This window comes from Bombus pyrosoma, linkage group LG12 (assembly GCF_014825855.1).
Source record: "Bombus pyrosoma isolate SC7728 linkage group LG12, ASM1482585v1, whole genome shotgun sequence".
NCBI classification, from domain to species: Eukaryota; Metazoa; Arthropoda; class Insecta; order Hymenoptera; family Apidae; genus Bombus; species Bombus pyrosoma.
In genome coordinates this window covers 3,551,187-3,578,609 of record NC_057781.1, presented here as the reverse complement: position 1 = coordinate 3,578,609, position 27,423 = coordinate 3,551,187, and the positions used below count along the sequence as shown (strand labels likewise).

Below are 27,423 nucleotides of genomic sequence, written 5' to 3'. Positions count from 1 at the left end.
TGGCAGCAGATATGGAGTATTTAATCGCATTCTTCGTGCAAATATTACATAGCTTAAATGAAGTAGAAGTATAGTGGCCGATCCTAGACACTTAACAAATTTCACTTTCATTCATTAAATGTCAGTCCTATATACTAGCGTGTACTCTTAACGTCATTAGTTTTCTCCTTACAATGGACAAAGCCACGGTAGTAGACGACTATATGAAAAGTAGTGAAGATATGCACTATGATTATCGGAATTTGACTTAACTAGAGTAAATTTTCGAAGCTCGTCATGCGAACGATTATATACTTCATTAGGATACTATCGTTTGTTACGCAGGTACGTAAAACAATTTATAACTAACTACAATCTATACTAACCGTCTTGGTTTACCAGTATTTTGTCTGCTACATTAATTAATATAACATTCATATTTTATTAGTAATCATATTTTTATTGTTTTATGATTGTTTATTCCCCGTGATTGACCTGTATGGATCATTCGGAATCGGTTGGCGTTTGCATGTGCTGTGCCGACTAACAAAATTAGCTCAAAGGACCACTCCGTGTTGGAGATTAAAACTGTGTATTTCAACAAACAAATAGATTATACTGTTGACTAATGGTACATAACGATGAAGGCTAACTAACGAAAGACGAATGACTAAGAGTGTCAGACGAGTGATAATCGAAAGAAGACAGACGGCTAACGATCGACGAGTAACTACTCGAGATGGATAATTAGCAACTAACTCATTCCTAATAGTTCGAGCAGCGCATATTCAAAAACTTGAGAGAGACCTTCAAATGTCACCTACAAAAATACTAATTACATGAATTAATGTCTCCCTCGGAACCATTCAACTTTTATTTGAAACATTTCTCGATATGATTAACAGTTTCGAAGATATTTTAGATCTTCCACTCTTAGGTGACTCAGCCTGCATACGAAAATATGTAGGAAAGCATCTGATCGCGTGTATTGGACATTGAAAATTAGCCTGTCGCGTATTTGCGGCAGATAGAAGTCCAGTATAGCTTTTTATCCGTAAAGTAGCAATTATATTGTGATTTGTATATCTATTATGACCTTGTAATCGATGACGTAGGTAACTGCGCGTAACAAGTCAATTTGTTAGTCGAGATATTTTGCTAACAGTAATCGAACTCAGTAATGAATCATGATTAAATTTCTTATACTCCGTGATGCAGATATAAGACCATAAAGGCAGAAGTTTCTATATTTAACCATATATATACACATATATATAAGGGTAGGTTGTATTCTGACAGACTAGGTGGCTTTTGTTTATCTATCTTTAACTATCACATTTTTTATCTCCAATAATTTTTACAATGTGTCATAGCAGACATTTGACTAACACTATTTTGCTATAGCAATCAGTAGCATTGGCTTGCGCTTTAACTTGTGTGTTTTTTAACTGCTTTAGCGTATAGTTGTCTTGAGCAATTGATTCTAGAAGCATTTTAAGCTTCTAAGGTTGCAGCTTTTTTAAGAGGTTCGTTTGTAATTTCTGGAAGTAAACTGAAAGAATTTTGGTATTTCTGGTAACCATTTATCTTCATCTGTTATTGCATTTGAGGCGTTTGTAATTCCTTTTATAAATAGTGAAATTTTACGTTCCGTGTTTAGTGTTGATTAAGAACTATTATTTGACGGTTTATCAATTTCCATTAGGTTCGCTGAATTTTAACTATCGTTGCCTTTTGCTGTTTACATACTTGCATTTGTTTGCACTTCAAGTAATTCTAAGCTGAAAGTTCTCAGTTTATGTCATTTCGGCAATACACTTGCCAAGTGACAAGCCTACTCAACCTGGCTTATATTAGCCTCTGATTCTAATAACACACGCACTCATAACACATCGCTATTGGAATCTCTTCGTGTAGCACATCTTAGCAATACAATTGTCAAAGCGCGACTGATATACTATCAGTAGAAACACAATGTTTTCTTGTACTCAATAAAGTAAAGTATACTGCGATCACCGCTTCATCGCACCCTCCAGGTTCGTCCGTAGCGTGATATACCCATGATCGGGGTAAAGAATCTGATTATTGGTGGATAGCAACTATTAGGGTGGTCCCACTGGCTTAACATGGGTATTACGAAGTACAGAGAACCCTGAGACTATCAATACATATTATCAATATTTCAAAATTCTCAACTAAAAGCATCAAAATTACAATTACAAATGACATTTTCGTTGAGAATCTTGACATATCATGGCTGTATTATTGATTGTTTGAGGGCAACATTACATTAGGTGCTGAGCATCTGAATTCGCTCTTCATCTAAAATCTTTGGAATATAACTTTACTGGAAACGAACAATGACCGACCTTTAATCAACGAATGTTTACCAACAAGTGCCGGCGAAAATTTATGGAATAGCGAAGTAAAAATATACGACACTTCGCTAAATCATAAAGTCACAGCATTTTAAACTTTTTAATAGCGTTATATATTGATCCGAAATTCTTTATATGTTAAATTAATCAAATGTTGATTGCAGATCACAAACGTCGTGCATTTCTTTAACACGAGCGTCCTACTAAACCAGATTTGTTTTCTCACTGCGTTAAGCGGGCTATTGTTGAAAGAAGGACTGTACATTATCAAAGCTGCGGAGGTAAAGAAATTTCTTGCTTCATTTTCCATTTTCTATTATATTTCTATCTCATTCTGTGTAAAAATCACGTGGAAAGATTTGATAAGTCCACTTTTATTGAGATACATGTAGTATCGCGGACATAAGGCCTAGGAGTTAGCGGGTAAACCACATACAATGTCGCGAGAGCCGAGGCGTTTTTAAACCATAAACAATGTCCCGAGAGCCGAGGCGCCGATGGGCCCATCAACGTGTCGTCGATCCTTCAAATGAATAGTTTCATAGAAAAGGTCTACGTGGCTTTGGCCGCGAGTGGTCAGACAAAAGTGGAAGACAAAAGACATGCGAGAGCAGGGGAGTTTGAGTTGAGAAGTCGAAGACGGTGAATCGAGAGGTCAGGGAGAGTGCGAGTTGCGTTGTCGATATAGTGCTGTTAACGTTGTCGAGAGAGTGTGGTCCACGCGAGAGAGAACGTTGGATCCGTTGTGTCGAGAGTTGTCTAGATCGTAGCGTGTTATTGCGATTAGTTTATATTAAACCACCATCGTTTTTCTGTCTATATTTGTACAATCCATTCATTGTAAATAAACTACAAATATTAGGATATAATAACATTATATTCCATTGAAGATACTACATTTTTGGGGGCTCGAGCCGGGATTGGACAAGACAGGAAACGAAACGGTGAAGAGGGTTCGACGCTGGAGGAGCTGAGGTCTAAGCTCGCACGAATGAACCTTCCTATATTTGGTGCGAGGTCAGTGTTGATCGCGAGGCTGAATCGAGCGTGTAGGGCTGGACAATCGTATCCTAAGGGATCGACGGGCGGTGAAGAGTCAACCGACCAGCGAGACTTAGGAAATGCGCAGAAAGCGGAGCGCGATCGAGGTGAAGACGAAAACCTCGATAAAATGAAGACGAAGGAGTTGAAAGAGCGCCTCGCCAGTTTGGGGTTGAAAACGACGGGAAGAAAAGCCGAATTACGCGCACGGCTACAAGCGGCCATGGATGGAAACGATACATCGTCGGAAGAAGAAAGCGACGACGAAAGTGAGGACGAGGAAGAGAGAAAAAACATAAAGGAATACAAGAGAGGTACGCGAAGGGCGTACCAGGACTGTGACGAACATCATCGAAGGGCATGTGTTGGTTCGACTTTGAGTTTCAAGGACGTTGAAGATGCATTAGAGTCGTTTAGTGGCGACAAAGGCGAAAATGTCGAGCGGTGATTCGAGTCGTTCGATGAAGTCGCAGATACGTGCATGTGGTCGGATGGACAAAAGACGATCTACGCGAGGAAGCTGCTGAAGGGATCAGCGAAAATATTCGCGAGCTTCGAGTGCCATGCCAGGACTTGGCATCAGCTGAAGAGAGGGCTAGTCAAGGAATTCTTCAAAAAGGTTAATAGTCGGCAAGTACATCAGAGACTTAGAGAAACGAAAAAGAAAAGCGATGAAGCATGTTTGGCTTACATGTGCCGCATGCTCGAAATAGCTAGCCATGTGGATATAGAAGAGGAGGCAGAAGTGGAATACATAGTAGACGGGATAGTAGACGACGATAACAATAAGTCTATACTGTACGGCGCTATGTCAATCAAAGAGCTGAGGAAGAGATTGATTACGTACGAAGAGCAGAAGAGTCGTAGAGCAAAGTCGATCGCGGAGCCGGCCAAAACTGAGAAGAACAGGAAGCCGAGTCGATCTGGGGATGTGAGGAAGACGCGATGCTCTACAATTGCGGTGACGAAGAACACGTGTGTGTAGAGTGTCCGAATAGGTCGAAGGGACCTAAGTGTTTTAAGTGTAGAGGGTACGGACACATCGCATCGATGTGCGACAACCTGAGTGAGTCCCTTAAAGAGGTTGGTAGTGTGTCGCGATTATTAGGGTCGAAGCGTGGCAAAGAGGTTAAGATCGGAAACTTCGAATTAAGCGCGCTGATAGACACCGGTAGCGAATTAACTCTGATGCGAGCGGACCAGTACGTAAAGATAGGAGCGCCCAGGTTAAATCAGAAAATTGTTGAATTTCGCGGTGTCGGGTCCGAAAGAAATCGTACGCTCGGAGAATTTTCGGCGTATGTTTCGATAGACGACGAATCGTACGCTATGACGTTATATTGAAACGATGTGCTTTCATTTTATAATTCACTTCACGCATCGCTGTAATTATTTTGCAGGAATTGATGTTGTCTGTATCTTAGTTTTCTTAGAATTATTTTTAACGCCATTAGTTTTGGACATAATTCCACCAATGAACGAAACGCGGGATTTAATATACATTTATCCAGTTTATTATTATATTGATGACCGGAAGTATCGTACAATTATAAATTTACATATGGCGTATACATATATTTTAGGAATTATTATGTATGTTGGTTGCGATACAAGTTACATGTGCATTGTGCAACACGCCTGTGGACAATTAGCAGTGGCTGGGTAAAAAAAGAAATATTACTTGGATTAAATAATTTTAGTTGGGAACTGCAAGAAACATAAACTTTTTGCAGACATCGTTTCAAGAATGCGATTTTTGATTTGTCTGTTGTCCATGAAACGAGTGTCATACAGGATGAAATTCATGAAAGAGTGCTTCGTTCGATTCGACAACACCAACATGCTATAGAGTCAGTACTGAAACTGGCAAAACATTCTTTTTCCAGTATTTCTAAACTTATTTTTTATTCTTCAAATGTATTTTCAATAATCTTATTTTTTCACAAAATAAGGTGCATCACCATTTAAAGTTAGGCGTAAAAAATTTTCTTTACGGAAATATGTAACTCAAACACCATATACTTCTTCTAAATTGTTAATAAGCAGTGGCAGTGATTTATTTTCATTAATTGAACTTTACTGTACTGTAGCGTAACAATTAGCTAATGTATTCTTGAAAATTCTTAAATAATGTCAAGAATACCCTAAATACTTTTAAAGTAATTTAATGCATGTACTTGCGTGTATCATGTACAAGGTGGCTGGACTTAATCTATTAATGCACATTACTTGTACATTATGTGTTGTATAAAAAGATTATTCAGATAAGAAGTAAACATTTTTTATGAAGGTTACAACCTAGTGTAAGAATATTTTGTAGACGAACACGTAAACTTCATATAAAGATAACAGCCGTTTTGTTAAATAGGATTGTATATTCTTTAATGCATTAAACAATGCAGCCTATTGTTTTCTAGATAATTGTATTGACATACTTATACCGAAAAAGCATATGGGTTTGCAAATATTTTAACTTCAATTTATCAAATATAATGTATGAAAGACAATGAAAGACGCGATTAGATATTTTTGCGTTTACGTTGTCTTTGTCTTTCATACGATAAATGCGACAAATTAAAGTTAAAATATCTTCTAAACTAATGTGATTTTTCGATATAAATAACTTCATACAATTTTGTAGAGAATGACGAGCTGCATCGATTGATGCGTTAGAAAATATGCAATTCCACTTAAAAAAATGTATGTCACCTTCCTATGACCACTACGCGCCCGTCTACAAAAAGATTCTTACCCACCTCATTTGTCACCCTCTCAAAAAAATTCACTTTATATCTGAACCACTTTTTCATACAATTCATAGTGTACTATTAATTTGAATTTATAGAATAAAATCTGTCACCCTGTATGTGCATTACTGAATCTTTTATCGATTATAATCTTACGACTAATCGACTTAATTCTGTTTTAATGGTTCAAAAACAGTTACCTGAAAACTATTCAAAGCATTCATTCTACTTATCTTTGCATTTGCATCGGTTTGGTAATGGCAACTTTCAGCGTCACGTTAGTAAAGGTGAGCTTTTCAACGTGCTAATTCACACAGTTTGACAGTAATTGTAATTACTGTGCTTCAAAAGAGGTTGCAGCACAATCGGAAATTTCTGCGGAGTCTATCAAGGACGTTGTATTTCTCTCATCTCAATTGACACACATATTTCTATTAACGGTACAAGGACAATTCGTACAGAATGCGAACGATGAAGTTACCGGATCGATGTAAGTAACTTATAAATACTGAGAAATATACTTTGCCCAAAGTACTTTGGTTTTTGTCCGGAAATCAAATTTTATTACAATAACATACATAACATAACAGGTGGATCCATTAAGGTTCCTTTCCTAAGGTAAGGTTCCTTTATTCCTGTTGCGTGATTGATGCTAAAATTATGAACTGATGTAAATCATTTATTATCATCATCTTATATGAAACCTTTTTTACTAACTTAACACCGTTTACAGATATGACGCGTTATGGTATAATTCTAATAATAAAACGAAACTGTTGTTTGTATTAGCACTAAGAAATTACTTAAATCCTTCCACTCTATCAGCTGCTGGATTAATTATCTTGAATTTGAAGAGCTTCTTAGAGGTAAGTAATCTTTTATTTAACCACAAATTAATGTGGAAATATTTCAAGAATATTTTTTTTAAATAAATGTACACTACAGTATGTTTTTCAGATTATAAAAACATCTGTTTCATACTTTACCGTATTAAAATCTACGTAAATCGTAAAATACCCCCGACAGAGGCAATGGAAGACAATACTCCGGAACAAAGATTAGTGGATAAAATATGAAAATAATTACAGTGGTCCTTATTTCTAAACTACTAACTATTTTTTGGGTTTACACCCACTTGGTGATGCTTGGTGAGAAAATGATTTATGCTAAATTTCAGAGTGATAAGACAACAGGAACCTATACCACATATAAGTTGAAGTTTTCAAGTTTTAATGTTTTCGCATTAGTTATGAGCATAATTGTGTTTCGTTGTTTTGGAAATATTAAGGAATATTTTAAAATAAAAGCACAATGTCTAAGATCTATACAAGCAGTGCGTATATATTACTTCTAAAGATACATATGAAAATGTTTGGTTTGAGTCACCTTCTTGATCTGCAAAAGTCAGCTAATCATTTAGAGAATCTTACAGACTTTTACATATAAATTCCCTTCTGTCACAAGTATTGTAATAAAGGTAGTCGTTATTTGTATCTTGCTAGTAACAGTAAGCGTCTCTTTTCATTTTTAGTTGAGATTTCGATGTGTTTATATGGCTGAACTGCATTCAAAGAGAGATTGAATATAGAAAGATGGAAATAAGAAACTATGATGTAGTACACCTGCTGGAACATGATGACACTCAAATTATTTAATCAAATATTTTTATAATGACACATTTAGCGTGTGCTGTTTTACAGTGTATGGAAAGTAGAATTGTCCCTCGAATCAAGTCATAAAGAAAACGCAAGTCGTTTTGGGATAAAATATGCATTCACCTAAAACAATATACAATATCATTTCTTGTACAAAATTATCAGTGCCGTATAAAAATTGGAAACGGTTGTAATAGCATAACGGAATTTTAAAATATTTTACATAACGTACAATGTATGCAAAAGTATTTACTTCATATATTAGTTTACATTATAACATTACGTCTGATTTGACCTATTTAAACAATTCACGTCAATTATGGATTTTTCAACAAGACCAAGTAATGTGATATTAGTAATAGAAAAAGATGCATAGCTGTTTATCATAAGATGAATTTGAATTATTAACATATATCGACGAACGCTTAGTATTACCGTCACAAAAAATTAATTTACGACCAGAACTGGCGAAGCGCGTTAGCTTAATCGTGCACGAAACACACGACACTTTCTTACTCAGAGACAAAATATATTTTGATTATTCACAGTATGAAGAGAATAATAACCAGATAAAAGTCCGCACAGATCTGTTCGATCTTCAACAATCATTTCTCTTTCTACTTCGCTTATCCGTTGCGAATACTGTCTGTTTCACCCAACAGTTCTATATCAAGCTTTCTAATATCAAATTTATTCAAGGTATTCAAAATAGCCTATGTCTTAAATTATATCCATTAAATAATCTCTTAAATTATATCTATATCTATGTCCTAAATTATTCGTTACTAGCAATTTGTCAATCAATCGATTCTTTCGAGAAGATATTTGATGTTTTCTACGCAGGGAAGTGGACACAACGTAAAGATCACACGATAACGACGAGCTAATATTTCGATCGAGTTATTTGCATAACTTTATCAAAGGTACTTTAAGGGTATAGAATTAACAAGGGTGAATAAAATATTAGATCACCACTTTGGTTAGAACGATCGTAATGATAGCAGGTACGTATTACTTAGCTGCACTCTTCGTGTAAATATTACATGGTCGAAATAAAGTGGCAGTATAATGGCCAATACCAGGCACTCAACAAATTTCACTGTCACTCATCAATTGTCAGTTGCACTCCTAACATTAGTTTTCTCCTCACCATGGACAAAGCCACAGTAGTAAACGAGTACATGAAAGTAGTGAAGATATGTACTATGGTGGGTGGAATTTGGCCTGATCAGAGTAAATTTTCGAAACTCGTTATGCGATCGATTATATACATCATCATTGTGCTATCGTTTGTTACGCAGGTACAAGAACATTTATCGGCAACCTGGTAATCATATTACAATCGCGTAAGTGGTATTCCCACGTGAAAAAATCCGCATATAAAATAAAATTGTTTCATTTCACGTTTCGTCGCTGAGAAAGCGAAGTTTGAAAAGTTGTGAAGGATACTTCAACTTGGCTAATTACATACTAGATATAGGTTAATAATCAACAGGAGATTGTCATACATGTGAAAATAAGTTAAAAATATGAAAGAACACTTTTATCGTTTAAGGTATAATTTACAAGAAAATGAAGTTTAAAAATGTTTAATTACGAACTGGTCTGAGACACGTACATCATACATATTCGAATTCATTGTGTTAGGAAATGAAACAATTTATGAAAAGATTTTATTGTATATTTTTTATTTATTTTCAAATACGAGTTTAACCTCATTCAATTATTTGCTCTTGTTCAGTCAAGATAAAGTATACTTGTCAAGTCTATAACATCGATTTTCCCAAAAACGGAGGTTCAGGGAAAGTAATGTTATATCAGATTTTTATTCTCATTTTTCACATCGAATCGCCGTCTGGCCGATTGTACTATGTTTACCGCCACAGCCTATATATTTGAAATCACACATGAACATTGTGATCTTTGTGCAATATTTCAAAAAACTCCAAATCTGTTTAATGCTTGATGTAATTATGGCATTATGTACTAATGTGAGAATTCCTTTTTTATTAAATTACTCTATCGTTGATTGTAGATGGCAAACGTCGTGTGTTTCTATAGCCTACAGACCGTAGTAGAGCAGGTTTGTTTCTTTAATGCGATAGCTGGGGCATTGCTAAAGCAAGGGAATTATATTGTGAACGCGGTGGAGGTAACGGAATTTCTCGTATTACTTTCCATTTTCTATTATTTTTGTGTTATATAAAAATGACAATGGAAGATATGATAAGTGGATATTTTTGATCATCTGATTCTTATGTTACTGGATGCTATAAAGAAATAATCTGGCATGAAATATTTACAAATGGGAATAAACCTGATAGATTCAAAATTATATGCCTTTTGAAAGTAATGGATATTGATCCACAATGTTTCGTAAGAATCGAATAATATTTGTTCTGTTCTTATGATAGCGTTTGTGCCCATTGTTGACTAGCGATCGGTGTTTCAGCAACGTGGGCTATTTGCACATGGTTTGCCGACTGACAAAATTGACTCGAGAAACAGATAGTTTGACGTAATTAAAATAAGTCTGTATAACTAATATTACTAATGTATCTTTTAAATGGTCAGGACTGTAACAAAATGCCTATTTGAAATTGAGGATCATTTGGAATTGTACTTTGAACCGCAAAGTTCCATCTATTTCAATTTTGTTTTAATATTTTCCCATATTAGTAGTTTTTCTAGATTATTTATGATAACTGCAAACAGTAACATTTCTAAGCATGTCTAACTTATAATCCCACTGGTTTGACATAATTAATTTCCAAATGAAAAAAAGATCTAGAATGCAAATATGTCAGCAATAGTAAACTTACTTAACATCCCTCTCTCTTGATAATAGTTTTAAGAATCAAAATAGCAGAATTAGAAAAGACGACAAATACGACTTATCGTATTCTTCATGTATTTATATATATCTTTTGGTTGCATTATACTGATCAAATTGCAGTACAAGATGCTGCTTACCGCTATTTGGAAGGATTGGTCAACCGATAGAGTGATTGAGGAATCTGACATTATGGTCGAGTACGCCAAAAGGGGAGCTTTTTTTTCTCGGTTGTACTGCGGTAGGATAAATTATATTGAAAACTCGTACTTTCCTTTATGATTCATTTTATACATCGTTGCCATCGAATTACAGGACTTGGCGTTTTCTGTACCATATGTTTTATTCAACTATCTCTATCGCCATATATTTTAGACATAATTTCACCGAATAACGAAACGCGAAATTTAATATACATTTATCCAGCTTATTATTATATCGATGATCGGAAGTACCGTATGTTTATAAGTTTTCATATGATATATACGGTTATATCAACATTTTTTTTGTTTGTCGGCTGTGATGCGAGTTACATATATGTGGTGCAACACGCCTGTGGACAGTTAGCGGTGGCTGGGTAATAAAATGAAATATCAGTTAGATCAAATAATTTTCGTTTAACTTGAAACAGCAACAGGTATAAATTTCTTCACAGGCATCGTTTCAAGAATGCGCTTTCAGATTTATCTATCGAAAATGAAAAGAATGGCATGCAGGATAATAGTTATGAGAGAGTGCTTCATTCGATTCGAGAACACCAATATGCTACAAAGTCAGTACTGGAATTAGAAAAACATTATTTGCCACCATTCTCTTGTTAGCTTATTTCATTTATTTAGCTTATTTTTCTCCAAAAACATTAACAACAACTATGTTTTTGAAAAAAGGAAGTGCCCTACCGTTTCATGTCAATGTTGATAGGAACGAGTAATTTCGTTTGTTTCACAAAAATATATAATTCAAACGGCATATTGTGATATATCACTTTGATTACTGATGACTTCTTTTCATTAATTTATTTTTTTATTTTTTAATTTACTGTGCTATAGCATAATAATTAGTTCTTGAATTTTCTCAAACAATATCAAGAATAGTCTAAATAATTTTGTGAGATTTTAATGCGTTTACTTCCGTGTATCACATATGTATGTATACTATTGAACTTTTTATGGACAACGGCCTGTTGGTCCTGTTTTGATGCCATCAATGCAGTTACCTGAAGACTATTCAAACCAGTCATTCCGTTTATCTTTGCATTTGCATCGGTATGTCAATGGCATCTTTCTCAGTCTCATTGGTAAAGGTAAGCTTTTCGGTGTAATCTCGTACTGTTTCGCAACAGTCGAAGTTACTGTGCTTCAAAACAGGTAGCATCACAGTCGGAAATTTCTGGAGTGCTTATCAAGGACAGTGTTTTTCTTTTGTCCCAATTGATACATATACTTCTTTTAACTGTGCAAGGACAATTCGTACTGAACTCAAACGATGAAATTATCGAATCGATGTAAGTGATGCATAAATATTGTTTAACCCCTTAACCTACGATGATCGGGTCAATCGTAAATATTACGGGCATCACTCTTGGTACGACGGTCGCGGTTTGTAATTTTCTCCACCACAAATAGCACAGACAAGGCTCGTGATATATTCTTATTATCTCTTCGTATCGTGATCAGTTTCAAGTTATTCTTGATCACATTCGCACATCGAAATTTATTTTCATAAATTCTAGAGAAGCATCCCCACAAGATGTTTTTAAGAAAAAGATTTCGTGATAAGAGCAGTCAGAATTGTGCTAAAAATTCCTCTACCGAAAGTGACAGTAGTGATATTATACGTTCTGTTCGAAAAAATTGCATGCGATTAGTTATTGATGGTACTCCTGACGATGTTCAATTACCAGAGCCCTGGCTTTGGAAAGAAATAAGAAATAGTCCCTTTCATCTACCAGAATGTTTCCAATTGTATCACACCATTGCAGATTATTAATTTTGTATTAGTGATTTTTGTATAAATAAACTGTTTGTAGTACTTGCATCTACCACAATCATTGTATCAGGTTGTAATTACTTATCAAATATTCCACAAATGTTTATAACTTTAAGAGGGCGCCTCCGCTAATATTTATATTTGGCCCGATCATCGTGCTACAGGCTATGCCCGTAGTTGTAGATTAAGGGGTTAATACACGTAGCGCAAAGTACTTTCATTTTTATATCCATTTCTTGTGTTAGTACATTTTTCTCTTAAATCGCTAAATTAAAAGATTATTAAATACATTATCGTATGGACCATTTTTTAAATAAATTCAAATTCACAGATACGACGCATCCTGGTATAAGGCTAATAGAAAAACGCAATTGTTGTTCGTGTTATCCATCAGAAGCTGTTTGAGTCCTCCAATTCTATCAGCTGGGGGACTTTTAGATCTGAATTTAAAAAATTTTGCAGAGGCAAGTATCTATTCCTCCTTAAACCCACAATTATTGTGCAAGTTTTAAGAATATTTTTTTTAAATAAATTCACATAATATCATGCCTTTCAGATTATAAAAGCATCTGTTTCATACTTTACCGTATTGAAATCTACGTGAACCGTAATCTACTCCTGATTAAAGCGACGAAAAACAATATTCCAGAACGAACGAATATCAATATATAATAAAATATGTACAGAAATGGAATAGTGCTTGCTTCTCAACCACTAATTTATTTTTAGTTTTATTCTCCCAGGTCATGGCAATGAATTTGATGAAGAAGTAACACGTGCAGAATTTTTGAATGATGAGACAACGAGAAGCCGTGTCGCATTTGAGTTTAAATTTTCAAATTATGTATAATTTCACATCTATTACGAGCATGATAATGTTTCGACATTTTGGAAATATTGGTGAATAATTTTAAATCAATGTGCAATGTCTTAGATTTATATTAATAACACGTACGTTTTACTTCTAAAAATATACATATGCAAAATTTTTTAGCTTTGCTTAACATTACGCTTGAGATAAAACGCGGCGTCTGAGTTAGCTTCCTGATTTGTAAAAGCAAGATCGAATGTGCTGTTTCACAGTGCATGAAAAGTAGAACTGTGTCTATGATTATGTAGTAAAGAAAACGTAAATCGTTTTAGGATAAAATATACATTCACCTAAAAATATATACAATATCGTTTCTTGTACAAAATTATCAGCGACGTATGAAAATTGGCAACAGTTGTAATAGCATAACGGAATTTTAAAATATTTTACATAACGTACAATGTATGTAAAAGTATTTACCTCATATATTAGTTTAAATTATAACATTACGTCTGATTTGCCCTAATTAAACAATTCACGTTAATTATGGACTTTTCAACAAGACCAAGTAATGTGATATTAGTAATAGAAAAAAATGCATAGCTGTTTATCATAAGATGAATTTGAACTATTAACATATATCGGCGAACGCTTATTATTACCGTCACAAATAATTAATTTGCGACCAGAACTGGCGAAGCAAGTCAGCTTAATCGTGTACGAAACACACGACACTTTCTTACTCAGAGACAAAATATATCTTGATTATTCACAGTTTGAAGAGAATTATATCCAGATAAAAGTCGGTACAGATCTGTTCCATCTTCAACAATCATTTCTCTTTCTACTTCGCTTATCCGTTGCGAATACTGTCTGTTTCACCCAACAAGTTCTATATCAAGCTTTCTAATATCAATTTTATTCAAGGTATCCAAAGTAACCTATGTCTTAAATTATATCTATTAAATAATCTCTTAAATTATATCTATATCTATGTCCTAAATTATTCGTTACTAGCAATTTGTCAATCAATCGATTATTTCGAGAGGATATTTGATGTTTTCAGATAGTTCTACGCGGGGAAGTGGACACAACGTACAGAACACACGATAACGACGAGCTAATACTTCGATCGAGTTACTTGCACAACTTTATCAAAGGTATTTTAAGGGTATAGAATTAACAAGGGCGAATAAAATATTAAATCACCACTTTGGTTAGAACGATCGTAATGACAGCAGGTACGTATTACTTAGCTGCACTCTTCGTGTAAATATTACATGATCGAAATAAAGTAGGAGCATAATGACCAATCCCAGACACTCAACAAATTTCACTGTCACTCATCAATTGTCAGTCGCACTCTTAACAACAGTTTTCTCCTCACCATGGACAAAGCCACAGTAGTAAACGAGTACATGAAAGTAGTGAAGATATGTACTATGGTGGGTGGAATTTGGCCTGATCAGAGTAAATTTTCGAAACTCGTTATGCGATCGATTATATACATCATCATTGTGCTATCGCTTGTTACGCAGGTACAAGAACATTTATCTGCAACCTGGTAATCATATTACAACCGCGTAAGTGGTAATCCCACGTGAAAAAATCCTCATATAAAATAAAATTGTTTCATTTCACGCTTCGTCGCTGAGAAAGCGAAGTTTTAAAAGTTGTGAAACATACTTCAACTTGGCTAATTGCATACTAGATATAGATAAATAATCAACAGGAGATTGTCATACATGTGAAAATAAGTTAAAAATATGAAAGAACACTTTTTCGTTTAAGGTATCATTTTCAAGAAAATGAAGTTTAAATATGTTTAATTACGAACTGGTCTGAGACACGTATATCATCCATGTTCGAATTCATTGTTTTGGGAAATGAAACAATTTATGAAAAAATTTTATTCTATATTTTCTATTTGTTTTCAAATATGAATTTAAACACTTTCGGTTATTTGCTCTTGTTTAGCCAAGATAAAATGCACTTGTCAAATCTTTAAAGTCGATTTTCTCGAAAATGACGGTTCAGGGGAAGTAATGTTATGTCAGATTTTTATTCTCATTTTTCACATAGAATCGTCGTCTGGCCGGTTGTACTATGTTTACCGCCTGAGCCTATATATTTGAAATCACACACGAACATTGTGATCTTTGTCCAATATTTCACAAAACTCCAAATCTGTTTAATGCTTGATGTAATTATGACATTACGTACTAATGTGAGAATTCATTTTTTATTAAATTACTCGATCGTTGATTGTAGATGGCAAACGTCGTGTGTTTCTACAGTCTACAGACCGTAGTAGAGCAGGTCTGTTTCTTTAATGCGGTAGCTACGGTATTGATAAAGCAAGGGAATTATATTGTGAACATGGCGGAGGTAAAGGAATTTCTCATATCACTTTCTTTTTTTATTGTTTTTGCGTTACACATTATATAAAACCCACAATGAACGATATGATAAGTCGATATTTTTAATTTTGTGACCCTTATGTTAGATGGGATAAACCTGACAGTTTCGAAATTATATGCCTTTTCATAGTAATGGAGATAAATCTGCAATGTTTTGTAAGAAACGAATAATATTTGTCCGATTTTTACGATAGCGTTTATGCCCAGTATTGACTTGCGATCGGCGTTTCAGCTTCGTGGGGTATTTGCACGTGTTTTGCCGACCGATAACATAGATTCGAAGAACAGTTAGTTTGACGTAATTAAAATAAGTTTGTATAACTAATATTAATAATATATTTTTTAAATGGTCAGGACTATAACAAAAGGCATATTTAAAATTGAGTATCATTTGGAACTTTATTTTGAAGCACAAAGTTCCATCTATTTCAATTTTGTTTTAATATTCGCTCCGTATTATTAACTTTGCTCCATTATTTATGATCACTACAAACAGTAATTTTTCCATGCTTGTGTAACTTATAATCGCACTCGCTTGACATAATTAATTTCCAAATGAAAAAAGATCTAGAATGCAAATATGTCAGCAGTAATGAACTTACTTAATATCCCTCTCCCTTGATAATATTTTTAAGAATCACAATAGCAGAATTAGAAAAGACGACAAATACGACTTATCGTATTCTTCATGTATTTATATATATCTTTTGGTTGCATTATACTGATCAAATTGCAGTACAAGATGCTGCTTACCGCTATTTGGAAGGATTGGTCAACCGATAGAGTGATTGAGGAATCTGACATTATGGTCGAGTACGCCAAAAGGGGAGCCTTTTTTTCTCGGTTGTACTGCGGTAGGATAAATTATATTGAAAACTCGTACTTTCCTTTATGATTCATTTTATATACCGTTGCCATCGATTTACAGGACTTGGCGTTTTCTGTTCCATAAGTTTTATTCAACTATCTCTATCGCCATATATTTTAGACATAATTTCACCCAATAACGAAACCCGAGATTTAATATACATTTATCCAGCTTATTATTATATCGATGACCGGAAGTACCGTATGTTTATAAGTTTTCATATGATATATACGGTCATATCAACATTCTTTGTGTATGTGGGCTGTGATGCGAGTTACATATATATGGTGCAACACGCCTGTGGACAGTTAGCGGTGGCTGGGTAATAAAATGAAATAGCATTTGGATCAAATAATTTTCGTTTAACTCGAAACTGCAACAAGTATAAATTTCTTCACAGACATCGTTTCAAGAATTCGCTTTCAGATTTGTCTATCGAAAATGAAAAGAATGGCATGCAGGATAATAGTTATGAGAGAGTGCTTCATTCGATTCGAGAACACCAATATGCTACAAAGTCAGTACTGAAATTGGAAAATCATTAGTTGCCACCACTCTCTTGTTAGCTTATTTCATTTACTTAGCTTATTTTTCTCCAAATACATTAACAGCAACTATGTTTTCGAAGAAGGGGATGCCCTACCGCTTGATGTTAATGTTAATAGGAATAAATAATTCTTTTTGTTTCACAAAAATATGTAATTCACACCATGGTGTGATTTATTTCCTTAGTTGATAATAAGTAATGAAACATTGATTTATTGTCACTAATTGGATACTTACCGCATTATAGCATAGCAATTAGCTAACACGTGTTCTTGAATATTCTCAAGCACTATCAAGAATAGTCTAAATAATTTTATCACATATATATGTATACTATTGAACTTTTTATGGACAACGGCCCGTTGGTCCTGTTTTGATGCCATCAATGCAGTTACCTGAAGACTATTCAAACCAGTCATTCCGTTTATCTTTGCATTTGCATCGGTATGTCAATGGCATCTTTCTCAGTCTCATTGGTAAAGGTAAGCTTTTCGGTCTAATCTCGTACTGTTTCGCAACAGTCGAAGTTACTGTATTTCAAAACAGGTTGCATCACAGTCGGAAATTTCTGGAGTGCTTATCAAGGACAGTGTTTTTCTTTTGTCCCAACTGATACATATACTTCTTTTAACTGTGCAAGGACAATTCGTACTGAACTCGAACGATGAAATTATCGAATCGATGTAAGTGTTGCAGAAATATTGTTTAATATACGTAGCGCAAAGTAGTTTCATTTTTATATCCATTTCTTGTGTTAGTACACTTTGCTCTTAAATCGCTAAATTAAAAGAATAGTAATAAGATTCTCTTGGAATGTTGGAATGTGTTTTATTACAGTATCAAACGAATGATATATCGATGTGTCAAACTTATAAGGTTTCTTTGTATAATTAATGCTATATTATAAGAATTGAATTATGTTGTTCATTATCATTAACGTATGGACCATTTTTTTCAAATTCACAGATACGACGCATCGTGGTATAATGCTAATAAAAAAACGCAGTTGTTGTTCGTGTTATCCATCAGAAGCTGTTTGAGTCCTCCAATTCTATCAGCTGGGGGACTTTTAGACCTGAATTTGAAAAATTTTGCAGAGGCAAGTTTTAACAATATCTTTTTTAAATAAATTTGCGTAATATCATACCTTCCAGATTATAAAAGCATCTGTTTCATACTTTACCGTATTGAAATCTACATGAATCGTAATGTATTCCTGACTGAGACGACGGAAAATAATATTCCAGAACGAACGAAGATCAATATAGGATGAAATATATACAGAAATATAATGGTGCTTACTTCTCAGCCACTAATTTATTTTTGCTTTTATTCTCCTAGATTATGGTAGTGAATTTTAGAAAGAAGTGATATGTGCAAAATTTCAGAATGATTAGACAATGAGAACCTGTGTAGCATTTGAGTAGAAGTTTTCTAATTTTGTTGGTCTCGCATGAAGTTCGAACGTAATCTTGCCCGCTATTTGGAAAGTATTAAGAAATGTTTTTCAATAAAAGTACAATATTTTAAATGTATAATAATATTTATGTAAATATTAGACACACACACTAACACACACATATATATTTACATAGTATATAATATTTATAATATATATTTATATACATATGTAATATAACTGGTGTGTCTGAAACTTATGCACAAGTGAACACGAGGTGACTTCTTACGAAAAAATGAAACAAAATATAAAATAAAATTATTTTGTTGTGAGTCTTCGTTTTCAAGAAAATCGACTTTAAAGATTTAACAAGTATACTTTAAGTTGATTAATTCCAGACTAAACAAAAGTAAATAATCGACAGGTGTTTAAACTATATCTCTTTTCTCAATGAAATTTCTGCATAAGATGCTTCATTTTCGAGGGAAGTTTGAAAATATATTATGCGCCTGTACCAGACACCTCATAATTAAACATATTCAAATTTTATTTCCTTGAAAATGGAACCTTAAACAGAAGAATTTTATTCTATTTTTTTTTTTACTCATTTTTGCATCTAGAATTACTTCCTCGCGGTTATTTAGTCCTGCCCAGTTTGAAATTAACTATGTTCAAATGTACTTGACGACTAAACTTGGTTTTCTGAAAAACTATGCCTCGGACAAAAAAGTTTGTTTTTATATTTTTCTTACTTTCTTTATATGGAATGACCTCATGTCCGCTTATATATAACCCACCAAGTGTGACAATTTGTGCAGATACATTAAAGTACATTCAAAAGAAATTTTTGGCCTCCACAGCTGATGACCATCCTAATACGAAATTTAACATATTATTGAATCCTTAATTGAATTTAATCCTGATATTCGTCATCTGCCGTGAAGTATCGCAGAAAACTTCAGTCGTATAAAACACAGTCGTTTTAAAAACACTTTAACTATACACAGAACATAACGAATACAAAATAATACATTATTTGACCAATTTAATCCATTAATAATCTTTCGCAGAATGTTGCAAATGTTTCAATTTATCTACATATTTCTGGTTACTTACATGATAATACAAAGATGTAGTTCCAGATGGAATGTGAAGAGGGCAACACGTACATAATTACATACATTGGAATGCATTTAATCAATATATCAGTACTTATCATCAATTCATATTAATTAATCTTAATTTATAGAATAACATATTATTTCAAGTCTATTATACATATACACGTTTCAATAAGAGATATAACACAAGGTTTTATATTTTATAGAATTTTTTTGTACACCACACACGAAAATATTTTAAGCAAGAAACGTACGCATCATAAAATTGGAAAAGAAAACGTTAGTTGATTGCTGTTGCTAAAAAATAGTCCGTGCGTTATGTGAAACACCAACCCTGTCATATTCCGAAGCACAATGGAAATCAATGCATGCAACCATTAACTTTTCATATCCCTTATATAGACCCACTTATCTACTTATTGCATATAAATAATTCTCTTCAATATCCCAGGACTATGTCGAATTAAACTACATTAAATTGTTTTCCAAACCTCTTTCACATTGAAGCATTGGCAATATTATGGACAAAGTAAGCGAAAAGGAGGAGGTCTTTAAAATTGTTATTACCCGGCACGAAACGATTCTATTTTCCGTATAAATTAGTCAAACCGGAAATTTCTTGTAAAAGCGAGTGCAATTGAGTAAAATAATAATAAAATTACTATGTTATTGACGTTATGGAGGATATACAGGTTTGAACTTGCCCTACTCGACCACTATAGTTTGAACAGTGGTGGACATGAATACTATTGGTATACCATTATTCAGGATTAAATAAACAAATCAAGAGAATTATTGAAGTTGGCCACGCGAGTATTAATTACATTTCAATTTATTTAATGTAATTCTTAAAGTTGTAGACATTTATGCGAATTTATGTTTTTATAAACATAACTAAAGAATAATATTTAATCATTTTCACTTACTAAATATTAGTGTTACTAAAAATTAATGTTCTAATCCTGTTATTGTATATATTCCTGTATCTTCTTATATATAAATATTGTATTTATACTTTTATGCATTTTCTACACTTCTACTTTAAATTTTGTACAAATGTATGAACATTCGCAGTCTACTAATTCTAGCCAGTAATTAAACCATATAAGTAAATTTTAGATTAATTTAATTTAATAGATTAATTTAGAATTTTATATCTTACGATCTCCAGCGATATAATGCAGATTCTTGTTTGAACGACTATGGATTGGCAAACGATCGAGGAGCATTGTCTGAAAGCCAACAAATTTTTCGGTCAGCTTGTTGGTGTGTGGCCTAATCAAGAAAAATTCACGAAAATTATTATACGATTTGTCATATTTGTTATTATTATTACCACAATTACAGCGCAGGTATTTTTTGTAGTTATGTTAGCATATGGGACTTGTATCCAGTCTATATGCTTTTCATTGATTCAAAATATATATCATCGACCTATTTTTTTTATTGCTGATAACCATTAGTAAGAATTTAATATGAAAACATGAGGTTGCACTTATACAAGGTATCCCAAGATTTAACATTCACACTTTGTCAGTGTACGAGTATTTAACAAATATAATGAATATAATCGAACACAAAATATTATATAATGATTACTTGAAGTCTCGTAAAAATATCATGCTAAAAATACTGGTGAAAATATTAAAACACTTGTCTCGAAATCATTATAAAAAATGGGAAATGTGACATTTCATGTTTTTCATTCGTGACTTTCAAATATAGTATTTTTCAATTTCACAGAGAATTCATATGTCAATATATAATAGAAGTGTGTTTTCTATATATTGTAGATATCACGGGTAGTAGCATTTTATAGTTTGGAGGTGTTGTCGGATCAGATGCCATATCTCGATATAGGATTGGTCATTTTAATCAAGCAGTACAATTACATTCTGAACGAAAAGAAGGTGAAAGACCGATAAACATCCAGTAATCTCTCTCATAATTATAAATATCTTTAAAATTATAGTTGAAAGGACTTCTAAACGATATTGTGGCCGACCGGCTAATAGAACGACCGAAGGAGGAATTAGAGATTTTGGACATGTACTCCAAGAAGGCAACATTTCTTTCCTGTTTATATCAAGGTGACAAAGGGAATGTACAAATTTTTATATTATAGAATCGAATACCAGAGAAATAGTCAATAACGAAGGCCTTAATAATTATTCAGCTGATATTGTTAACGCAAATCATCATTGTTCAATGAAAATATACATTCTTTGAACAATGTTCATATATTTACTTTTTCTATTTTATTATTAGTAATCGTTTACAAGGAGGCACACGTCAATGCCGTTTTTACAAATTTAGTTGAGATAAAACCTAAACCAAACCCACTACAAGCTTATCTTAAATCATAGTAGTATGAGTGGGATTATACGTGAAATTATTTGACAATATACCTCAATCAAGTTGATGAGATGCGTCTGTTGTAAATAATTACAATTTTGTTTTATATTTTATTCCTATTGCATTTAGTTAGCATATCTTTTTGTGCGTTTATGTTCGTCCTCCTACCGACTATACCACCTATCCTGAACGTCGTCGCACCCCTGAACGAGTCACGAAGTCGCGAATTCATCTACCCATCCTATTATTTCGTGGATGAGCAGCAGTATTACTATCCCATACTTGTGCATATGATAAGCGTGGCGGTAATACTCACAAGTGTTTATATAGCCTGTGACATCAATTTGGTTCATGTCGTACATCATGGTTGCGCCTTGTTGGCCATTAGTGGGTGAGTATACTTCGATTCCTATGTGCAGATTTCGCGCCTTCTATGTTGTACAGGGTGGTAAAAAAGTGGGCATTATTTATAATTGACTTATTTTTCGAACTATCAACAGTGGGTTATGCGTTTTCTGACGAAATACCACAATGACAAGTACATCATCGGAACATCAAAATGCATGCAACGTAATCACTTTCTTAAGAATTTGCACAGACTGAGGAAAGTATCGAAATGCTTGTACATACTATTTATGAATATATTTTGAAAATTCATTAGAATTGTTTAAATAAACTGAAATGAAACTACATAATTATGATTAGTTTCATAAAATTTGAAAGCGGATGAACCTGAAAATATGTATGAAAGTTACAAATGTCTGGTACAAGTATGTATTTCGTGGAGATCACAGTAGTATTAAATAGTCAGTTATCCATTGCATTAATAAGCCTCAATATTCAATAGCATCATATTTAACACTTGTTACATGTTTAGGTTGAATATTAATCTCTCATTGCAGATATATTTACAGTAAATGTCTTGCAACTTCTATATACATTTTTAGATTCGTTTCAAATACCTACTGCTATTATCATGACAATTTTGTCGCATTACATTACAGTATATTACATATATGCATAAAGATGTTTTTCCATTTAAATTTCAATATTATTTATGACTTAACTTATCTGAATAGATTCAATTAGTTATAGTTGTTACGTAAAATACACGTAATGTGATATAATCAGTGACAGTAAGAAATATATAATTATTAATCATAATTATAATTATATAATGTAATTATTAGCCATTGGAACGATTTGGCTACTGTCCTTCACGTGTAAGACATATATACAGCCGTGTAATCTTTACATCATTTTTCATCTTACCATGGACAAAACCACAGTAGAAGAAGAGTACATAAAAGTAGTGAAGATATGTACTATGGTGGCTGGAATTTGATTTGATCAGAGAAAATTCTCGAAACTCGTCATGCAAAAGATTATACATGTACATCGTTGTTGAGCTATCGCTTATTACCCAGGTACGTAAATATTAATTTATCTTTAATAGTATTTATTAATTGCGGTCGTTAGACTGTGAATGTTCATGGAAATGCATATTTTAATCCCTCTTTCTTAAATTAATCAATTACTAGTCGTAGATGGGAAATGTCCTGCGTTTTTTCAGCCTGGATACGTTGATGGATCAAATCTGTTTGTTGTCTATGGTAGTCGGAATATTGTTGAAATTAACTTTTCTTCCGTTATACTGTTTCTACGAACGATACAGTATAATACAAGGTACACAGTCTCGTCAGTAATAAGTAATACAATTGGCTAGTGCGGCACAAAACGTACCTTTTCTATGGTACTGGTTACTTACATGATAATGTAAAGATGCAGTTCCAGGTGTAACGTGAAGAGAGCAACACATAGATAATTTCACCTATTAGAATACGTTTAACCAATATATATGTATACCCACTATGGGTATAAGTAGATTATTGAGCTGGCCAAAACCCGAAATCTTCTTTCAATAAGCCTTTTAATAAATAGGATAAAATTAACCTGTTATTTTATATATTTTTATATCTTCTTATATATATAGCATATGATATATATATATATATGTCGGAGATGAAAGAACACCGGAGCCTCTCTTCGGAACTTGGGGAAAATCCCGTAATATTGTAATCCAGATTTTACCACAGCCATGATTAAACAATTGTCATTCAATCCGATTGTGTTTATTCGAGATTTGTAACAGTGAGCTTGGGCTCGAGGCGACAATCAGTCGCCAACGTAGCCGCGGTCAAGGGATAAACGTTTACCTAAACAAAGGCATAGAGTAACCGTATAGCTTTCCTTGAAAAAATACAGCAGCGGCACGCGGCAGTAAACACTTCAACGGATTCTGTCCCGTGGCTTGCTACACAAAGATCGCATCCTTTGAACAGATGATTACCAGATGTCGATGCATCTCCACAGTACATATTCAGCTAGCCTAAGGACCCGCTATAAATCTTAGAATTTATTTAGCTGAGGTTCGTCAAACTGACAAACAGTCTTAGTCTTCGCAGCCCCTAAATTTGTCACCTACTTCTTTTCTCACGTACGACGCTTTCCCTAGCAACTCTCTCCCTCAAGGGTGGCTAGCATCCTTTTCTAACCACCAATATNGGAAATTGACCAATTAACAGCAACGTCAATTTCCCTCACCTTCTGGAGGAAGGCATCGCTCCACGAATCCGATGATCTCGTGCCCTTAGACACACCCCGTCATAGTTTTCCTCTGTGGCATCATCGCGACGGAAAGTCATTCTTTCGTGTGATCTCATTGACGAGAAAGAATAACGTCTTTACGATCAGTGAACATTTCACGTTTGTTAACCAAGAGTCGGACTTAGAGTTTGTGAGAACATACATCTGTTATCCGTTGACCGCGGATTCGTTATCGAACCTAGGATCATTGTCATTAGCGTCTCGAGTATCTAATTACCACGGTTACTTGTCGATATCTGTAACAATCGTATTTGCTCTAGTCAATATCTTCTCTATTGCATAACGACAATGTCTAATCACAACGAAGATTCGTTTCACGCCCTTAACCCCAACTCTAATCATAACGCCAACCCGACACATATATATATATAAGTACTGAAAATACGTTTACGAATATGTGAAATAAACTAAAATTATTGGACAATATATTCTGGTCACATAAATTGGTGAAATGTGTTCGCTGCAAATAATTAGTATTTTATTTCATATTTTATTCCTATTGCATTTAGTTAACATATCTTTTTGTGCGTTTATGTTCGTCCTCCTACCGACTATAGTATACAACAGTATTACTATCTCATACTAGCACGTACGACGTTAGGAGCATCAATGCTCACAGCCGTTTATATTACCTGTGACATTAATTTGGTTCATTTTGTACATCATGGGTGCGCCTTATTGGCCATCAGTGCGTGAGTATACAGGAACTTTCTTCGTTATCTTGATGTCTAAAATCACACTATATAAATATTACCCACTTTTTTTAAACGCCCTATATAATATATAAGCGAAACTTTGACTATAACCAATGAAACAATGAGCACAGGTATCGTTTCAAGCACGCAATGGATAACGTGAGCTTTTCCAATGAAAAGTACCTGGACGTGTTACTAGATGAAACCTATGCGAAAATAAGCCGATCCATCGATGCTCACAAAAAGGCCGTTGAGTTAGTATCATTGCATATTGTACAATGTACATATGATATACACGTAAAGTCGTTTGCCAAATCTTATACACTTTTTGTCATGTTAGATATGTGGATAAAGTTGACGCCTGCCACGTGCACTACTTCTTCATCATCTTGGGTCTGATAATCGTAACATTTACATCCACGTTCGTGCGGGTAAGTTTCAATTCACCAATACACATTTAATTTACGTTTAATTTACAGACACAACTTAGGCTATGGTTGCAGTGAATGCGTTTTCTGACGAAATAATGTTTTGACGAATGAAACGTTTAAAAACCGAGAAGCATGCAATGTAACCAGTCTTATAAGAATCTACCCGAAAGTATCGTAAAGCCACGAAAGTATTCAGTCGCTTGTAGACATCTTTTATAAACGCATTATGTATATTTTGAAATTTCATTAGCACTAAGACTCAACAATCATGATTATATTGAGAAAGTTTAAAATCAATCTGACACGATATGATAGCCATGTCTCGTTACAGTAAGTACTCTTGAAATTTCAAAATGTTTTATATAACACGAACATATCCATGAAAATGTTCTATAGTAAATGTTCAAATAATTTCGTGAGCCATTATATATATTGAATTGTCTTGATGCGCCTATTTATTAGTACAACATAGTTTGTTAAAATATGCATCCACTGTGACTATAAACTTACGCTGCCGTGAATTAATATGTAATATTACTCTCTGTAATTAGTTGTCAACGATGGAAATAGGAGTCAGATACTTCACATTCTGCGCGTTCACTATTAGCCAAATGACTCATCTTTTGTTCTTGACGATAATGGGACAGTTTCTGATAAATTCCAATGAAGAAACCTTCCAGGCAATGTAAGATCGATATAAACTCCCATTTATAATTATTAAGGCACTTTCTACTTCTATAGAGGATATTATAATTGTTTTAAATTATAAAGTAAATAAAAAAAAATATCGAAATGCTATTTAATTGAATTTGACCGACTTAAATTCACGATAGAATCCATTGTATAGATGTGAAGCCAAATGGTACAATGGATCGTCGAAAATGCAATCGTTATATCTATTGGTGTTGCGAAAGTGTTTGAGCCCGCCTAAACTAACTGGTGGAGGAGTAATCTCTTTGAATTTGGAGAGCTTTGTACAGGTTAGCTTATCACTTTCACGAAATACACATGAGAACAGTTTTCAAAAAACAATCGACGATTTATCAACGACTAATATCTTTCTAGGTTTTAAAAGCATCTTTCTCGTATTATACAGTGTTTAGATCTTCATAAATTGAAGAAAGAACAGCGCGAATTGAATGGTTCGAATTTATCGGCATATGCATTCAAGTGAAATTCTTTCTTCAAATGTTGACAATATTTTTAGTATTGTGTATACTTTACGTTTCACTTGAGTTAGTTACTTGTTGTTAACATTTCACTTTGAACATAAAATATAATGTTTTCTCATTACTTCTTTCATTTTCTTTCCCTCTGCTCTTGATACAGCGAATAAATATCTTAAGTGTTATTGACAGGCATATGTATGTGACGAATAAGTCTTATTATTACCGACCCTTATTTTGATTCCTTTACTTTCGTAAAATTTCTGAAACATTCGGAGATGAAATTTATTTTTCAGCTGATCGACGATAACAAATCGATCAA

At 33.7% G+C, this 27,423-nt stretch overlaps 2 protein-coding genes across 8 annotated transcripts; both read left to right on the top strand.

The window, feature by feature from the left end:
• The first annotated feature begins 189 nt into the window (after positions 1-189).
• On the top strand, positions 190-12,136 carry LOC122573581. 5 transcript variants are annotated; one of them, XM_043740145.1, is made up of 9 exons: positions 7,159-7,293; positions 7,677-8,499; positions 8,590-9,101; positions 9,836-9,952; positions 10,757-10,874; positions 10,949-11,210; positions 11,289-11,405; positions 11,846-11,898; positions 11,976-12,136. In XM_043740145.1, the coding sequence occupies exons 3-9, from the start codon at positions 8,844-8,846 to the stop codon at positions 12,002-12,004; spliced, it is 954 nt and encodes a 317-aa protein (XP_043596080.1). In that variant the 5' UTR covers positions 7,159-7,293; positions 7,677-8,499; positions 8,590-8,843; the 3' UTR covers positions 12,005-12,136. The 5 variants fall into 5 exon arrangements, 3 of the variants coding, with proteins under 3 accessions (XP_043596081.1, XP_043596080.1, XP_043596079.1); XR_006318779.1 differs by having other exon boundaries at positions 11,289-11,936; positions 12,001-12,025; XM_043740144.1 differs by having other exon boundaries at positions 11,846-12,095.
• A 1,116-nt stretch (positions 12,137-13,252) lies between these two features.
• LOC122573577 lies at positions 13,253-27,082 on the top strand. Of its 3 annotated transcripts, XM_043740133.1 has the most exons (16): positions 14,731-14,971; positions 15,705-15,821; positions 16,590-16,707; positions 16,782-17,043; positions 17,122-17,238; positions 17,659-17,749; positions 17,814-17,950; positions 18,234-18,366; positions 21,581-21,697; positions 21,760-21,877; positions 22,272-22,533; positions 25,636-25,758; positions 25,845-25,935; positions 26,487-26,620; positions 26,783-26,915; positions 27,001-27,082. In XM_043740133.1, exons 1-16 carry the CDS (start codon positions 14,822-14,824, stop codon positions 27,046-27,048), a joined length of 2,151 nt encoding a protein of 716 aa, XP_043596068.1. In that variant the 5' UTR covers positions 14,731-14,821; the 3' UTR covers positions 27,049-27,082. The 3 variants fall into 3 exon arrangements, with proteins under 3 accessions (XP_043596069.1, XP_043596068.1, XP_043596067.1); XM_043740134.1 differs by lacking the exon at positions 14,731-14,971 and adding an exon at positions 13,253-14,674 and having other exon boundaries at positions 26,783-27,048; XM_043740132.1 differs by having other exon boundaries at positions 26,783-27,048.
• The last annotated feature ends 341 nt before the right edge of the window (positions 27,083-27,423 follow it).